The sequence below is a fragment of the Mirounga leonina genome, unplaced genomic scaffold (assembly GCF_011800145.1).
Source record: "Mirounga leonina isolate KUSES-001 unplaced genomic scaffold, KU_Mleo_1.0 Mir_91, whole genome shotgun sequence".
NCBI classification, from domain to species: domain Eukaryota; kingdom Metazoa; phylum Chordata; class Mammalia; order Carnivora; family Phocidae; genus Mirounga; species Mirounga leonina.
This window is the reverse complement of record NW_023270839.1, coordinates 42,775,150-42,791,323: the sequence shown is the minus strand read 5'-3', so window position 1 is coordinate 42,791,323 and position 16,174 is coordinate 42,775,150. Positions and strand designations below refer to the sequence as shown.

The window sequence follows — 16,174 nt, the reverse complement described above, 5'->3', positions numbered from 1 at the left end:
CATAGGTCAAACAGATACCATTCTCCCCTTTGCGCAGAGGCAGAGCCTCAGAACTCGGGGACCCAGTCAGGGGCATCAGCCAGCCCGCTCCTTGAATGTTCCGGTCGTCCAGTTGTTTCGCTGTCACAGAGACCCCATTTGGAGGCAGAAGCAGACTTGGAGTGACTTAGATGACCGTGACCAGGACTGCAGTGTAGAGAATAGAGAGGAAATGATCAAATTTGAGAGAGCTGTGAAGACAAGATTTCACAGTTTTGAAACAAGCAACGGGTTGTTCCTTAGAGTAATAATGTGTTTGTGTTTATCGTGGATGCTTCAGCTCCCATTGGTGAGAAATGATTGCTGTGTCCTTGCTTTGGGGACAAGTTTTTTAGGAAATGCCGGAGCTGGACAGTCTGATTCCTTGGGAAGCTTCAGTGCCTCCCCACTGACCTCTTGTGGGGGCCAAGGATGAATGTGCAGCCTCCTCGTGGGGGTGACACCTGAGGAGTGAAGCATAGAGTCCCATGTAGTTCTGTCCACGGGTGTTTGAAAAGCTTCTGACACACCAGCAGAGTAAGCCAGTTGTTGGGCTGGAGAGAGAGTAACCACATTCAGATATTTTTAAAGGGCCAGTGGAGTTGGGAGAGAATCTAAACCCAAAGTACAAATTTTCGGTTTAATTTTAACTTTGCACTTAGCTCACACCCAGGATTTGGCAGGGGGACGTGGACCTTAATTTTTTTTTTCTTTTTTAAGCAGAACACGCCCTGGTTGTAAAAGGGATATGCTCCCCGCCTGGAAGGGCTTGGAGCGGTGGCCACCCCACAGACGGGAGGAAGTGGGTTGGGATTGGAGCAGGAGCTCGGAGTGGATTTGAGGAGCGTTGGGGCTGGTTGGAAGTTTGGAAACATGTGAGCCTGTCCTGGAGTTCTAGGAAAGGGCAGCCTTCCATGGAGTCCGGGGGGCACAGTGAGACACAAGGGGGTGCATGGGATGACTCCAGGCCGCCTGTTGGGCTGGTGTTTTTGTTTTTTCCTGTTTGGTCCATTTCAGACATTTCACAGGCAGTTTACCTGCCATCTCCAAAGTAACAGTCACTCCCCAAAGCAGCAATGGGTTTCCCCCTTGGGGTTTGGGCTTTTTGGTGATATCAGCAGCCTCCAGGTCTAACTAAGCCTTGCCCCTCTCTCACCTCTTTGATCTTGCCCAACCCCCTGCCAGGAAGGAAATGCAAAAACCGGTGGGGGTCCCAGAGGCCCCACGGACCTGACCTGTAAGGGCCACCTGCTGGTGCTCCAGACAGCACAGGCTTGCCCCAGTGGCTGACGGGGCCTCTTCCTACTTGGCAGGAGCAGGGTCCCAGGTCCCCCAGCCCCTCTCCACATCCTTGCTCCCTAATCGCAGCATCATCTGAATGAGGGCTGGCTTGGGGTTTGTTTTGGTTACGAGGAAGTGTAACCAGGGCGGGGACTGCTGGGCGTGGCCCCCATCCTGTTGGTGGAACCCGTAGAAGAGGGGCGTCAGGGGAGCTTGGAGAGTTGAGTTGAGTCTGAGAGAGCTTGTGCCTCGCATTTGGGAACGTCTGAGAAACCATCAGGAGCCAACACTGACCAGCTTGGTGCAAGTCCATTCCTGGGACTTGAGGGTCAGTGGTTCTGAGGTGGCCAAGAGATGGGAGACCTCCCACCCCGGGAGCAGTAGTGAGGATTAGGCAAGCTGGGGCGGGTGAAGCATGTCAAGAGTACCTGTGAGGGCTCAGGAAAGCTCCAACCATTACTATTAATGAAAACATGAGTGGTAGCAGCTTGCGTATTGTCCCCAAGAGAAATGGCCCCCCATTGGCGGTGGTGCTGGGAGTTGGGACTAGGACCCTGGGTCTGTCCGTAGAATTCCCAGGCAGCACTGTGCCTCTCCGGAAGAATTCCCTGACTCCCAGCACCACCTCCCCCATCTCTAAGACCTTCTTTTCCTTGGCTTATGGCCGTAAGAGGAGAAGCCCTTGACCTGTCTGGAAAAACCACATGTCTGAAATCTTTGAGGCTGCGCTGGAATCCCTTCTCATATTTGTCTTTCTCTGGTGGAGCTTCCAGAATCCCCGGGACAGCGCCTTCTGAAGACCATGGGCCCCGTGGCTCCAGTGTTGAGTGCAGGCAGAGGAGGTGGTCTTCCCTCCCCCAACACAGTGGATCTCCCTGCATTTGCCCTGCTCCCCTAAGGCCTGGCTTCCTGGCTCTACACTGATTTCCTGCCCTGGGGTAGAAGGCCTCATAAGTTTTATTCCCAGGCACTCTTGCCAGTGACCTTGAGAAGGTGGCTTGACCTGGACATCTGGCCTCTCCTGGGGACTGAGGGAGTGGAAAAGGATTTAACTTCTCCCATCCCAGATCCAAGGGAAAGGCGGGCCTCGGCCTAGAACGGGTCAGCTCTGGGAAGGAGCTCCCGTGCCTGACTTGGCCCCTCCTGGCAAACTGCCACTGTCCTGGGCTGAGCACATCACCTCTCTCCACCAGGGAGGCGGAAAGTAGGGCAGCTGTGGGGCTTTGCAGCCCACACGTGCCCCCGAGCTCCCCTGGTCTGCCTGCTGGCAAGGGTGGGCTGAGAAGGAGCACAGCAGGCCCACTGTGGACTCTGTTCCCCCAAGCTTCCCCCGGCCCCAAGATGCCTGAGCAGGAGGAAGCACTGGGGACTGTGGCAAACTCGTCGTCCTGGGCCCAGCAGGAAGTTCTAAGCAAATCAGTCTGCTTGTCCAGGGAAAGAAAAGGCCCTGAGGGGCTTGAATGACCTTTTGGACAATATGGGACTGCTGTTGAGAAGAACTGGACCATAATGTCTGATGCTGTCTGACGCATCCGTGACAAGTAACGTGTGGGTGGATGTCCCAGGCAGGCAGCGTACCAGTGACCTCGATGCGTGCTTCCTTGAGGCTGCAGGGAGCAGGTGGATGGGGATGTCGTGTCAAGCACTGGGGGCAGCCAGGAGGAGTCACCTTTCCGGTGCCTGCCAGCCCTGGGTGGCCAGGGAGCAGCCGGACTGCTGGGGCAGGAGTGGGTAACCATGGGCATCTGCCTGGAGGGCAGGACACCCTGGCCTCCCTTGCTGACTCCCCAGGGTCTTTCAGGCCCAAGACTTGATTACTCTCCTCAGCTTGTCTCCTTCCCCTCTGTACGGGAGCCGGGAATCACCTTCAGCCACATTTATCTTTTAGCAACCCAATGAGAAGTAGCTTTTTATCAGTCTTTCTACATTCTTAGAAAGAAAGGATTTGGACCCAAACTTGGGTAAGAAGAGAAACGAGGAAAATCAAAGAACTCTAGGGGCAAAATTGCCTCCAGGGAGTTTCAAAGAAGGGACAGACAGGGTCACAGAGGTGCTTTCCAAGACCAACTTTTGTTCTTTGATGACCTCGGCGTGTCACTGTGGGGCCATCCTCAGTTTGTGGGGTTTCATTTTTTCCTTTCACGTCTACTCTCAGGACCCTACTAAGAGGAGGGTCTAGAGAAGCTCTATCCAATATGGTAACTGTAAGTAGTAAGTGTCTTTTTTCACTTAAATCAAGGAAAATGAAAACTCAGTCCCTGGTTCTCACCAGCCATGTTGCAGGTGCTCAGTGGCCACAGTTGGCCAGTGGCTCCTCTCGTGGCCAGAGCAGGAGGTGTCCATTGTTGCAGGAAGTTCTGTGGCTAGAATGGAGAGTGGGGGGCTCCCTGGTCTGCTGCCCCTACCCTGGGCCAGGCCGAGCTAGTGACCATGGTGACGGGCACCAGACCTGGTGGGCGGGCTCTGGCTGGCAAGCCGGTGACAGCAAGCGTCCGCGTGTGTCTTGGGATCCATCCGCACGCAGGGGGTCACAGGCACACAGAGGCGAAGGATGGTGGGGCCTGAGGATGGGAAGTAAGGTAGCTGGCCTTGGGAGGTGGTCAGGCTGAGGCCACGGGGGCCATGGGGGTGGAAGGATCTGATGGGAGGCTGGGGACCGTGGCAGCTTATTTTTTTTTTTTTTAAGATTTTATTTATTTATTTGAGAGAGAGAATGAGAGAGAGAGCACATGAGAGGGGGGAGGGTCAGAGGGAGAAGCAGACTCCCTGCTGAGCAGGGAGCCCGACGTGGGACTCGATCCCGGGACTCCAGGATCATGACCTGAGCCGAAGGCAGTCGCTCAACCAACTGAGCCACCCAGGCGCCCTCGTGGCAGCTTATTTTTTAATGGGAGTTTCGGAGGGGGGTGTGGCAGTGGGGCGGGAAGGAGAGCCCCAGGGATTGTTGAGTGTGTCACCTGCGGTCTGGCCCAGGCTCCTGGAGGGAGTGTGTTCCCCCCGCAGCCCTCCCTGCCCTCGGTCCGGCTAAGGGTGGAAAGCCCGGGGTGGGTGTTGGTGGTGCCCTGCTCCTGGAGAGGCGAGCAGCTGGTGCCATCAGACCCTGAAGGGCCTGTCCCCCGTCCTCCCGCCCCAGCCTCTGCCCCCAGGCCGCACCTCCGTTCACACGAGGCTTCCCTTTGCAGGTGAAAGAGCTCGTCCTGGACAACTGCCGGTCGATCGAAGGCAAAATCGAAGGCCTCACAGATGAATTTGAGGAACTGGAGTTCTTAAGTACAATCAACGTAGGCCTCACCTCAGTCGCAAACTTACCAAAGTTAAACAAACTTAAGAAGGTAACTAGGGTGTAGGAGTCTGTGCGGGCAGCAGGGAGGGGGTCGTTGGTCTGTGCTCGGGGGGCGCGTGCGCTGACTTGCCCCTCGCCTGTCTGCCGAGGCCCGGGCGCCCTGGGCCCCCGGCCTTCGTTTTAAGAGCTCTTTCTGCTTTTCCCCTCCCTGCCCTGTTTAGCTTGAACTAAGCGATAACAGAATCTCAGGGGGCCTGGAAGTATTGGCAGAAAAGTGTCCGAACCTCACGCATCTAAATTTAAGTGGCAACAAAATTAAAGACCTCAGCACAATAGAGCCACTGGTGAGTCATTTCGGTCCTTCCCTCTTCACAGGGCGGGAGGTGGGAGGGCTTGGTATCAGGGAATACTACTTCTACCTTTGCAGAGTGTTGTTTTCTCTTTTCTGTTTTTGTTTTTTTTTCCCACTTCTCTTACTTCATTTGACTCTCGTTATGGGCCATGAGGTAGAGTCAGAGCTAGTTTCTGCTTGGTCCATAGATAAATGGAAGCCTCGAGATATTCAATGGCTTGAGCAAGGTCACACAGCCCGAGTGGGCAGCCGGGGGCAGGGGTGGGGTCCAACCCTCGCCTCAGTGCTTCTCTTTGTACAGTTTCTGCTCAGCTTTGGGAACCCGAGCTGTCATTTCTTAGAGCATGGTTCCGTGTCCCTTAGTGGGGAGGGAGGAGCCATCCGGGAATTCAGCTGCCCCTGGAGTTGGCTACTTGTTTTTTTTTGGCCGGCCGGCCTGAGGCTGGAACCTCCGAATGGTGGGATAGCCCCCTGGATGGCACAGAATGGTATGGGATGAGAGCCTCAATGCTGGCCTTGCTCTCCTAAGAGGCACAGAGAGTGACTGACCCCTAGTCTCCAGTCCTTTGTGTGATGGTGACCGGGACCCCCTCTTCATACAGCTGAACACACCCCACACTTCATGGAGTTACTAGCCAAAAGGGGGCAAGTCCTGGTCAGACAACAGTTTCTGCATTACCTGGATCTGAAGGATTGTGTTCCCCTGATTTCAGCTGTGTCATTAATAGCGTTCTTGAAATAGAGAAATACTATCGCATTAACTGTAAACATACACATAAGAACCCTCCCACAAGCCATGCACCTTAGAATCAAGGGAAGATAAAGTGAGGATATTTTGCCAACTTTGCCACATTTCCCTTGCCTAGGTTTATAGAGGAGAGGTTGGAGCATCCCCCAGTTTGGGTTTGTAGGTTCTTGTCCACAAAGCGCCCCTCGCTCCCTCTGGACGCTCGAGGGGCGGGTTGATGGGCCAGGGCAGCAGAAGCAGAAGCTGGCCCTTCTTCGTTAAGCTCAGACTTCTCCCGTCTGTGGCATGGAGTCAACCACAAGATATGCTTCCCATAGATAGACCTTCTTTTCAGGTCTTCCGCCGACCTCCTAGAGCAAAGCAAAACTATTTTGATCTACCTGGAAGCCTTGATTTCATGATTTCATAGGAAAATCTTTGAAGTTCTGTATATGTGTATTTTGGGACACAGGTATGGAGACCAAGTGTGTGTGTATATAAATCATTGTGATGCGGTTACCATTAAAGGTCAGACCTAGACACATGCACACCCTGTTCTCCCTGCACAGACCACATGGTTTTTGTAGCTTCTCCTTGGTGACCAGTGTGATTGATGCACTGGGCTCCCCTCTGCGGGATGGGAGGGTGCTGGGCTCACCCACCCAGACCACAGCCCAGACGCCCTCCCTGCCCTTGACCTGCTGAGAATGACTTCTCGCTCCTGAGATCTTGGGAGCTGCGGAACTAGTAATCTCTTCTGCCTTTTCAGTGTTGTGAGGATAAACTGAGTTACTACCGACCGTGCTGTGTTATGGCCGTCCTCCTCACCATCAGTACAGATAGACTTGGTTAGTTCGTGCAGCCCTTCCCGTTCCCCTCTGGCTCCCCAGTCCCAGGGGCAGCAGCAAAGCTCTCGGCTGGAGCCCCTGGGGAGCCCCAGCTTAATTTGAAGCCGGTCACTGATAGGGCCAAAGCTGCACTTGCAGACTAACTCTGTTGCCATTAGATGAGGCTTAAAAGGCCCTAGAGTCCATCCTCCGTTTCCCAGGTGAGGGAACCGAGGCCCACCCACCAGGGATGGGGCAGAGCAAAGCCGTTTCCTCCACCTGTTTCCCGGCGTTGTTCGCCCCCTCCCGTCTCCCACAGATCGCTCACTGTTGACTTCATCTTTCCGCTTGCAGAAAAAGTTAGAAAACCTCAAGAGCTTAGACCTTTTCAATTGTGAGGTAACCAACCTGAACGACTACCGAGAAAACGTGTTCAAGCTCCTCCCGCAGCTCACGTATCTCGATGGCTACGACCGGGACGACAAGGAGGCCCCTGACTCGGATGCCGAGGGCTACGTGGAGGGCCTGGATGACGATGAGGAGGATGAGGATGGTGGGTGTGGGGATGGGGGGCAGGGGCGGGCTGGGTGGTCTCCTCTTCCCACAGCTGCAGAGGGGAGGGGCTGCTTTGTTAACCACGGTCCCTGATCATTCTCACTCTCACGGGGGCTCCCCAACTGCATGGTAACTCCTTAAAAGCATCTAACTGAACCCTCCCATCAGGTTTTTCCTCTTTTTCCAGAGGTCCCCCAGAATGAGGTCCTACAGTGTCTCTGTAGTATGACCCTGGACTCAATCCCGCCCCCTGCGGTGGGGAAGGTGGGGTGTGGCCTGAGGGTCCCATTCATGTGGGTCTCCAGTAGTGGAGAGGAGGAGGGCTTGAGCTGGAGTGGGTGTGGAGCCCCCTGGTGGCTGCAGACCACAGGATCACAGGACCTGCAGGGTGTGGGAGCAGGAGCCCCCCCCAGGGGGTGTCTGGGGGGTGGAAGAGGCTTGCAGGCAGCGTGCTGGGCACCCTGGTAGTGCGGTGAGGATGAGGGTGAGCCGGCAAGGCCTACAGGGAGGAAGGAAGGAAGAAAAGAAAGGGCCACCTCCTGCTGTCCCCTTCCCATGTGCCAGCAGAGTGCGGCTTCCCTGCAAGTCTTCATGGCCACGGTCACGGTGAGAATGGAGATATTTGGCCCATTAATTCAGACACAGGATTTTTTGTCTTTCCTTGTTAGGGTGGAGTGTTTTGCAAGATACACATGCGTTCGCCCTAGTTTGTCCCATCTTGGGGTACAACAGGAAAGGCCCAGGACTGGCATCCTGAGCCCAGGTTTCTAGGCCCACCTCTATGGCTAACTTGATGTGTGACCTTGAACAAGTCACTTCCCTCAAGGACTCAGATTTTCACCTTTAAAGCCAGGAGTTTGGCTAGATGCTCTTTCCAAGGGAATCAGCGTCTTGGCTTTTGTAAGCCCTGTGACTTGTTCCTTTGATCCAGCAATTTCTCTGTGGTCTCAGTCTCCACACGGGATCTCTGTTTTTGTAAAACTTGGGAGGAGGGCTTGTCTTTTGGATTACTTTCAGATGTGTTGAGTCACATTGGAGCGTCTAGGCTATGGGCCCGGGTGGGTGTGAGCGGGTCCTGGGCCCCCCCGAAGACTGTACCACCTACCAGGCCCACAAGCCTGGGTTTGTGCCGTGAGGGAGGCCAGCTCACCACCAGTTCCCTTGTCCCCATTTCTGCGGCACAGAGGAAGAGTATGACGAAGATGCTCAGGTAGTGGAAGATGAGGAAGACGAAGAGGAAGAGGAGGAAGGAGAAGAGGAGGATGTGAGTGGAGAGGAGGAGGTAAGGGGCTGGGCAGCACAGGGGCACTCTCTCCGGGGTGGGGCGGTCCCCCTTACTTGCTGCCTTTTCGCATTCGTATGTTAATTCAGGTATTTACTGAGCACTTGGAGTCATTTGAGGGAAAACCAAAGACTGCTTTGAACCAGTGGGTGGTAGGATAAGACACTGTCGGGCGCCACATCAGAGTGATGGGTGCCTAGGGTCCCTAGCACATGTGGGAATAATGCTATTATCCTGATGGCTTGCTCCCAGTTTCTTAACAAGGCCTCTGCGTGTCTGTGAGGGTTAATACAGCACAGTCTGGGGGGCGGGGGGGTGCAGCCACTTGCTGGGTGTGTGTCCCTGGACAAGTTCCTTAACCTTTCTGAACCTATTTCTTCATCTGTAAAATAGGTATTGTTTTGCATCTGGGTTGTTAATAGGGATCAACTCAGTGAATTCTTAAGAGAATATAATGATTTGTAAGTAATAATTTGAGGACAGTGTTTGACCACCTACTATTTTAGGCTTCTACACCCTTCAAGGTTCTTGGCTCTGTGTGCTAGGTTTTGTGTTTGGATGTTCGGAGTCTCTCTGTAGCAGTCATGTCCATGACTTGTTCGGAATTCTAAGTCAGCTCTTCCTAATTACAAGAGTTAGACCTGGAGAGGCTTAAAATGACAACAGCCTGGACAGGTACCTGCCTTCCCCCGATTTCCTGTCTCTATCCGTTGAGAGTGCAGACACCTGCCTGCCACACAGACCCACATGGGCAGGATCTCCGGGCCACCCCACGCTTGGGAGAGTCGGGTCAAGGCGAACAGAAAAAAGCCAGTGCGATCAGCCTGGTTCCTGTCTCATTCAGCTGCTGGGTTTCCCTTCTCCCTAGGTGTGGGCCACTAGGCTCAGCTCTAAGAAATATCGCGAGTATTTTAAAAATAAAGACTTAGAAAAACAGGTCCCTCCCAGGACAGGGCGGTAGGGCTGGTTGGCTAATGGATTTTTTGTCTTGCACTTACTGTCACGGGAGCCACAGTGTGCAGGGCTTTTTTTTGTTTTTTGTTTTCTTGCCTTTTTTTTTTTTTTTTTTTTGTAATCTCATTGACCATCTGCAGAGTTCCAGCTTCCAGTGAAGGAGAGCTTATACACAGACCAAAAAAAAAAGTCTTAGCAAACAGACTGATTAAAGAACTATTTGGTGACATTATAAAAGGATATTTCCCTTGACAAGAAGAAGTCTATCACCAAGTTCTTTTTAAACAACGGGTTGCCTGATGCTTTAGGAACAGTGTTCGGCGTGCAGAGTTTCGACTAGCATGGGACTTCAGGAACAGCATAAAGTGGCGGTCCTGTGTTGAGAATGAATTCACACACCTTGCTGAATCTCAAGGAGCTGGGAATAATGTCCTCAGGGGGCCTTTATCCTCCCTTCCAAGAGATCCAAGTGTGCAAAGTGGTAGACAGACTGGGTATGGACTTGCCCACAAGAATCTGGATTTGCTAAAACTGGGGTCTTCCCTTGAAAGCCAGAGCTATTTTGAAACCAAATGGAAGGCTGGCTGGCTTCTCATGACAGAGTCGGCTTGGGGAGCTTTTTCTCCGGAGAGCACGCACACGAGAAAGCTTGCCTGAGTTACAGGGACTTCAGCTCAGAAATTCTGAGCCTGGGTTTGAACCCAACAGCCCCCTGACCTCGTTGGCAGACACTGTGTGTGATGCGGGTATTTTCTGGAGAAGGGGTTCGAGGCTTTCTCAGACTCTTAATGGGATCCTTGATGCAAAGGAACCTCTGCTTTGGATCCATTCTGAGGTGGCAGGTTCTCGTGGGGCTCTGAGAGGCTGGGGCGGCCCCCACTTTTTTGATCCTGCTGTCTCGGGAAGTGGCTTCCTCAGCATGTCCCTGGGCGGGAGGCATCCCTAATGGCTGGTGTCCATCTTCTCTCCTAGGAGGATGAAGAGGGTTATAACGACGGGGAAGTGGACGATGAGGAAGATGAAGAAGATGGTGGTGGTATGGCAGCATTTTTACTCTCAGCTGGTAGCGGCCCTGGCCCCCTCAGTTGGCAGTAGACCGCACAGGCCCCGGGGACCCAACCGAGGGCAGAACACGCCCATCCGAGGCCCCCAGGGCCTCCCTGGCTTTGCAGACCCCCCCTGTCTCAGATTTGCCAGAGGTGGCAAAGCTTCCCAGACCTGTGGTCCCCTGGTTTCCCAGCAGGTGGGTTGAGTTAGAAGCAGGATCAATGTTTTAACCTCAGTGCCTTTTCCTTACTCTTCCAGAAGAAGAAAGGGGTCAGAAGCGAAAACGAGAACCTGAAGATGAGGGAGAAGACGATGACTAAGTGGAATAACCTATTTTGAAAAATTCCTATTGTGATTTGACTGTTTTTACCCATACCCCCCCTGAAATCCCGCCCCCCGAAACTTATTTTTTTCTGATTGTAACGTTGCTGTGGGAACGAGAGGGGAAAAGTGTCCTGGGGGTTGTGGGGGGAGGGAGGGCGGGAGGGAGCGGAATAAAGTACTATTTTTACTGCCACTCTTTATTTTTTTCCCCTCCTTTTTCTTTGTGTCTGGTTTTGTCCCTGTAAACGCGATAGCTGAGTTACACACCAAGTGAGCGTTTGTTCCTTACTCCCAGAGAGGACGGTTTGGAGGGCTCTTACATTTCCTGGCATATCCCGAGTCTCTCGAATTGGTTGGAAGGTCATGGCTGGCCTCCACTTGGTTTCTCAAAAGCCCCAGAGGGGCTGAGCACCAGCCCACGTCTTACCTCTTGTTCGGGTTCCTGTGATTCCTGCATTTCTTGGGCCTGCTAGAGGCTACTCAACGCCCTGGTGTGTAAATAGCAACGTAAAGGCGTATTTTTGGCACTGGTTGGGGGACAGTCCCCGTCTCTCATTTCTTTCCTCCTTCACAGATGGTGGTGGGCTTTGCTCTCCGAAGAAGACTCTGATGTCACTCTTCAGAGCTATAAGCCAGAGAGCTGGAAACAGCAGGCTTAGGAGTTAGGAGTAAAATGGAGTTGGTAATTCTAATGAAAAGAGAAGAAGCAAACCCTCAAACGTCAACCTCTTTAAAAGATTTAAAAAACAAAACAAACAAACAAAACTGTCCTATCTTGTTCTGTAAAATACTAGAGCGCTTTGTTTTACGAAATGACAAGAGAATCCCTCCACGTGTACTTCTATGCTGAGACCATTTTTACAGACCTGAGTGCAGGAGACGCTGCTGCATGTCGGCTGGGTTTGTTTTTCATACGCCCGAGCACGGAAAAACTAACGCAAAATTGTATTTTCTTACCTAGTGGAAATCTGAAATGACTGCAAATTCCTAGTGAATGTACAGGTTTGCTTTCATGTCCCTCTTCTGGATTGCTTTAGAAGTGACGTGTGATTTCCTAGCCCGTGTTTCATCTGTATAAAAGAACATCTGCACCAGTTTCTCTCCTCCCCCCTCAGAAGAGCCAAACTTTTGAGTTTTATGTCTGTTTGTCATTGATAAATTTCAATAAATCTTTTTATACAATTTTTTTGGGGGTGGCTTCTTTGAGTCCAGCAGGGCCATCAGTCTTTCTAAGATGCCTTCCAGATAAGCTTCTAGCTGATGGGGTGGGGGGAGGGAAGCTTAGCATTGGTTATCTGATAAAATAGCTTCTTTTCAGGGCAGGTAACCTGATGCTCAGTTTTGGAAGCTTTGGGTCTCAAAGCGAGGCTCGGCGGTGTGCTGTCTTCGTTGAAAGCTCCGTTGTCAGCATGAAAACCTAAAAAGTTGTAAAGATAGAAAAAGTTACTCAAACACCAGAACAATCACTAAAAATTTTGTTACGCCAACTTTGGGACCTTATTTTGAATTCTCTTTCACAGTTTTGTTGAGACTCTGCAGAAAGAATATGTGCTTGAAGATCTCAGGAATGTATAAAACAAACTTACTCCTTTTTGACTTACCATGATTATGGTAATTTCTCTTAACTCGGAAGAGTTTAAAAGCATGTATCTTCAATGGCGATGTAGCAGTCCATTAACTGTTCTGACTTGCTGAATGCTAACCACATGGTTAGACAAACATTTGGGTTATTTCCCACTTCTCACTACAGTGGGTGTTCTGTTGTTAGACATTTTGTGCATTTTTTAGTACAAATGCTTAAAAGTAGGGTCATTGAACCCAAAGTTGCCATTTCTAAGGCTTACGTGCAAGGTTCTGTGTTTTCCAGAAGGTTTATACCCATGTACTGTGGTAGTGAGTACATACACACATACGTTCATTCTCAGCCCTACAGCCTTGAACCCCGCAGTGAGGGCTAGTTCTGTGCAGTTTCCGCAGAATGAGGTGCTTCTTGGGGAGAGACTGAGGCACCCCATCTCCCAGGTGGTGCCCTGGTACCTGCTCTCCTTTTCTTTGGCACAAACCTCCTCTGGCTCCAGGTGTAGGATGAGGAGAAGGCCTCCCAGAGCCAGGTGCTGTGCTACGCACGGGTTGTGAGAATGAACCAGGGGGGCATGCTCTTGCCTCCCAGGGCCGGGGAAAGAACATAGGAATGGGGTGAAATCGAGAGACACTCAGACCCGGCCCTGGGTTTTCTGGTCCTGACTCCCTCCGTGGAGGCTTTAGGGGTTAGCTGACTCACATAGAGATCTGGACATAAATGCTACAGAATGTAAGGAAAAATGGATGGTGATGAACAGGTTAGTGCTGATGGGATTAAGGGAAGAACAGGCTATCTGTATCGATCATACCAAGCATTCACATCAACCCTCGAGGAAAAGGGTTTACTGTGCCCATTTTACAGATGACGGAAACTGAGGTCAAGTGACGGGAGGGTAAGAAGCGATGGAGCCAGCATGAAACCCGGTCTGTTGGGGCTATTTCCATTTCACTGAACTCAGTCATGAATGGCAAGGAAGAAGAGGAAGCTCAGCCCAAGGGGGAGGCAGTAAAAGCCTATCTGTCCAACTGGCTGTGTGCCTGGTACCAGGCTTCATTTGCAGCATCTCGTTCATCTTACTGAATCCTCACAGCCACCCTAGGTAAACGCCATTCTTGTTCTACAGGTGGCTCAGAGGGATCGCCTGAGGTCATGCAGCCAGAAAAGCAGCGGCACCAGTAATAAGCCAGGGGGTGTGGTCCCAGAGCCAGGCCTCCTTCCTTACACCGGGGTGCCAACAGCCTCCTCCCCCTCGCCCTGCTGGGGGCAGAGCTTTCCCTGCTGAGTGCTAGCAAATACCATAGCATGGACCCTTGGGAGGGAAGGACCCTTAGAAATCACCCGGTCATCAATGGTCCCATTGGATCAAAGAGGAAACCAAAACCAGGGGGGCATGAGTGATGTGCCCAAGGTCACGTTGCAAGGCAGTGGCAGAGCCCAGCCTGGAACGCAGGACCCCCGTTCCTGGGTGGCTGCCCCATATCCACAGCGGCCCTGTGGTTGCAGGGAGGCCGGCTACTGTGGGAAGTGGGATAGCGTCTCCCAGGAAGAACACAGCCAAGCCTTCGGCCGACAGGATGTAGCGAGCGCCACCGCACATCACGTGTTCCGTGTGGCTTTGGAGTGCATCCTATGTTTTTAAAGATCCACAGGGGGTTTGGCTTCCTCATCGTGTCTGCCGTTGATCATCCCTGGAATCTGTGCGCATTTCCTGATGCAGAACCAGTCCCTGGAAAGAGTAATGATGATGATGATTCTAGATTATGAGCTACTCTGTGTCGTGTGCTTTATATCCATTGCCTCCCTTAATCCTCACATAGATCTCATAGAATCAAAGTTCAAAGAGAAGACAACTAGCCTGGCTAGTCAGTGGCAGTTAAGCCTCAAACTTACGTCCTGACACGACAGACCTTGTTCTTATCCACTATGTTAAAATGAGCCAGGCATGAGGGAAGGGGGGGATGAGCAGTTCCGTTTTTCTCATTTGCTGACTTGCAAAGGCTGTTTTTATCCTTGTTCAGAAACTCATTGTTCATGGTTGGAAGGATTCCCACAGTGGGTCCCTAATAAGCAGCTTTGCACAATGGTGGCCCTGAGTCCCTGGACCAACCCTTAGACAGGCCCCTGTGGCAGGCTGGGCCCTGGCGTGAGTGAGCAGGGCCAAGGAGAGGGAGGGAAGTGGTGGCACGGAGGAGGGCAGGTCAGGCCGAATCAGGCAGGCCATGAGTATATCAGCAGGGAAGAAACGAGAAAGACTCCAATCTGATGGGACATGCGTAGCCTGCTGACTGACGGTGACAGGAAGCTGATGCAGGGGACATCCGTGGACTTGGGTCTGGCAACAACAATCTGGGGTCCCCCAGAGGGACTCACGTGGCTATGGGACCACTCGTTCCCATTCCTGAGGTTCAAGTGGGACTACCCTCTCTGGTTCCCGGGATGACCCAGTCCTGGCCAATCAGTGTATTCTGAACTTAGACCATAGTGACTGGTACAAGGAAGGGCCTGAAACCCAAGCTGGTTAAATGAAGCTTGGTCCCTGGAATTTGGAAAATGAGAAACTTCCTGTTGGGGGTTTGGGGCTGGGAGGTCAGAGGCCTGGAGTTGTGGAGGCACACACATCCCTTGGAGAGAGCCTCTGGATCATTCCATTTCAGCCTGGAAAAGTCCTGACCACTACGACGGAGTGAAGACACCAACATATATTTAAAACTTGTCTGCTGGACATTGAACGTCATTTTGCTTGTTTCTCATCTGGTAGAGTCATTCTTATCCGCATTTCAAAGACTGAACACATATAAATGCTCGATAAATATTAGCTACTTAGTGCCAGACGCAACAATAAATGCCTTCTAGAAATCTGGCTGGTGTTTTCCTGAATGTCCCTGATAAGAACCCCTGGGGCTTGTCAGACGGCCAGCCTCACCCACTGGGAATTCTGGTTCAGTAGCTCTGGATCGAGGCCTGGGAATGTGTGTGTTAACAAGTACCCAGAGGATTCTCATCACTGGGGACATTTGGGAAGTGCCCCGTCAAACTCAGTACCCATGCTGGCCCAGTGAGGAAGGGGTGGCCATGCTCAGTTAAAGCTGAGAAAGTGAGGCTCGAGAGCGAGATTAAGTAACCCGCCAAGCTAAGCTGCCACAAGCCAGTGACAGAACTGGGATTCGAACCCGGGTCTCCACGACTTTCACACTTGTTACAGAAAGAGGATGATACTAACTACTGTGTAGCTCACAGGTTGTGAGGCGAAGGGAAAGATGGGAAAGAACGTTGCAAAGCAGAAGACCAAGGCTGCTATTAAGAAGAAAAGGAGAGGGGCACCTGGCTGGCTCAGTCGGAAGAGCACGCGCCTCTTGATGTCAGGGTTCTTGAGTTCAAGCCCCACGTTGGGTGTAGAGATCATTAAGAAAATAAAGAAACTTAAAAAAAAAAAGAAAGAAAAGGAGAGTGAGATGCCAGTTTTATGAAAAAGAGGCCCAAGCAACCCGAATATTTTCTGTAAGAAGCAGAAAACAAAGTCCTAAAAGCCGCTTGGTAATTAAGATAATCTGCATGGAAGGTGTTTCATCCCCCTCGAAAAATTTACATACAATAAAATTCACTCTGCACCAACTGCCACAGTCAGGGTAGAGTTCATGAAAGATGTTAGTTGTAAAAAGAAATGGATTTGCGCTCCGGGGGTAGGCTCAATTTGCTGGCCGCCTTCTGAGGTGCCAGGCATCCGGGCCAGGGCTCCGGAGTCAGGAGGCCTGGGTCCCCATCCTAGCTCTGCTCTGAGACTCCCTGGCTGGGTGATTGCAGGCGCGTGGCCTTGAGGAGCTACAAGAAGAGTAGTGCCGAGTAAGTGACCTCTGACAGCCTTAGTGGACGGTTTGTTGTGCTTGTCTTTCCCTCGTGCCCTGAGGCCCCCAGTCAGGCCTCCGCTGAACAGGAAGCTTGGTA

General features: G+C 52.0%; 1 protein-coding gene across 1 annotated transcript in view; it reads left to right on the top strand.

Moving 5' to 3' along the window:
- Positions 1-11,836, top strand: part of ANP32A (acidic nuclear phosphoprotein 32 family member A) — a 37,558-nt gene extending 25,722 nt beyond the window's left edge. The window contains exons 2-7 of the mRNA XM_034994765.1: positions 4,482-4,631; positions 4,804-4,926; positions 6,843-7,041; positions 8,228-8,325; positions 10,252-10,315; positions 10,585-11,836. Coding sequence (XP_034850656.1) covers positions 4,482-4,631; positions 4,804-4,926; positions 6,843-7,041; positions 8,228-8,325; positions 10,252-10,315; positions 10,585-10,646 — 696 coding nt within the window. The 3' untranslated portion in view covers positions 10,647-11,836. The remainder of the gene's footprint in view (positions 1-4,481; positions 4,632-4,803; positions 4,927-6,842; positions 7,042-8,227; positions 8,326-10,251; positions 10,316-10,584) is intronic.
- The last annotated feature ends 4,338 nt before the right edge of the window (positions 11,837-16,174 follow it).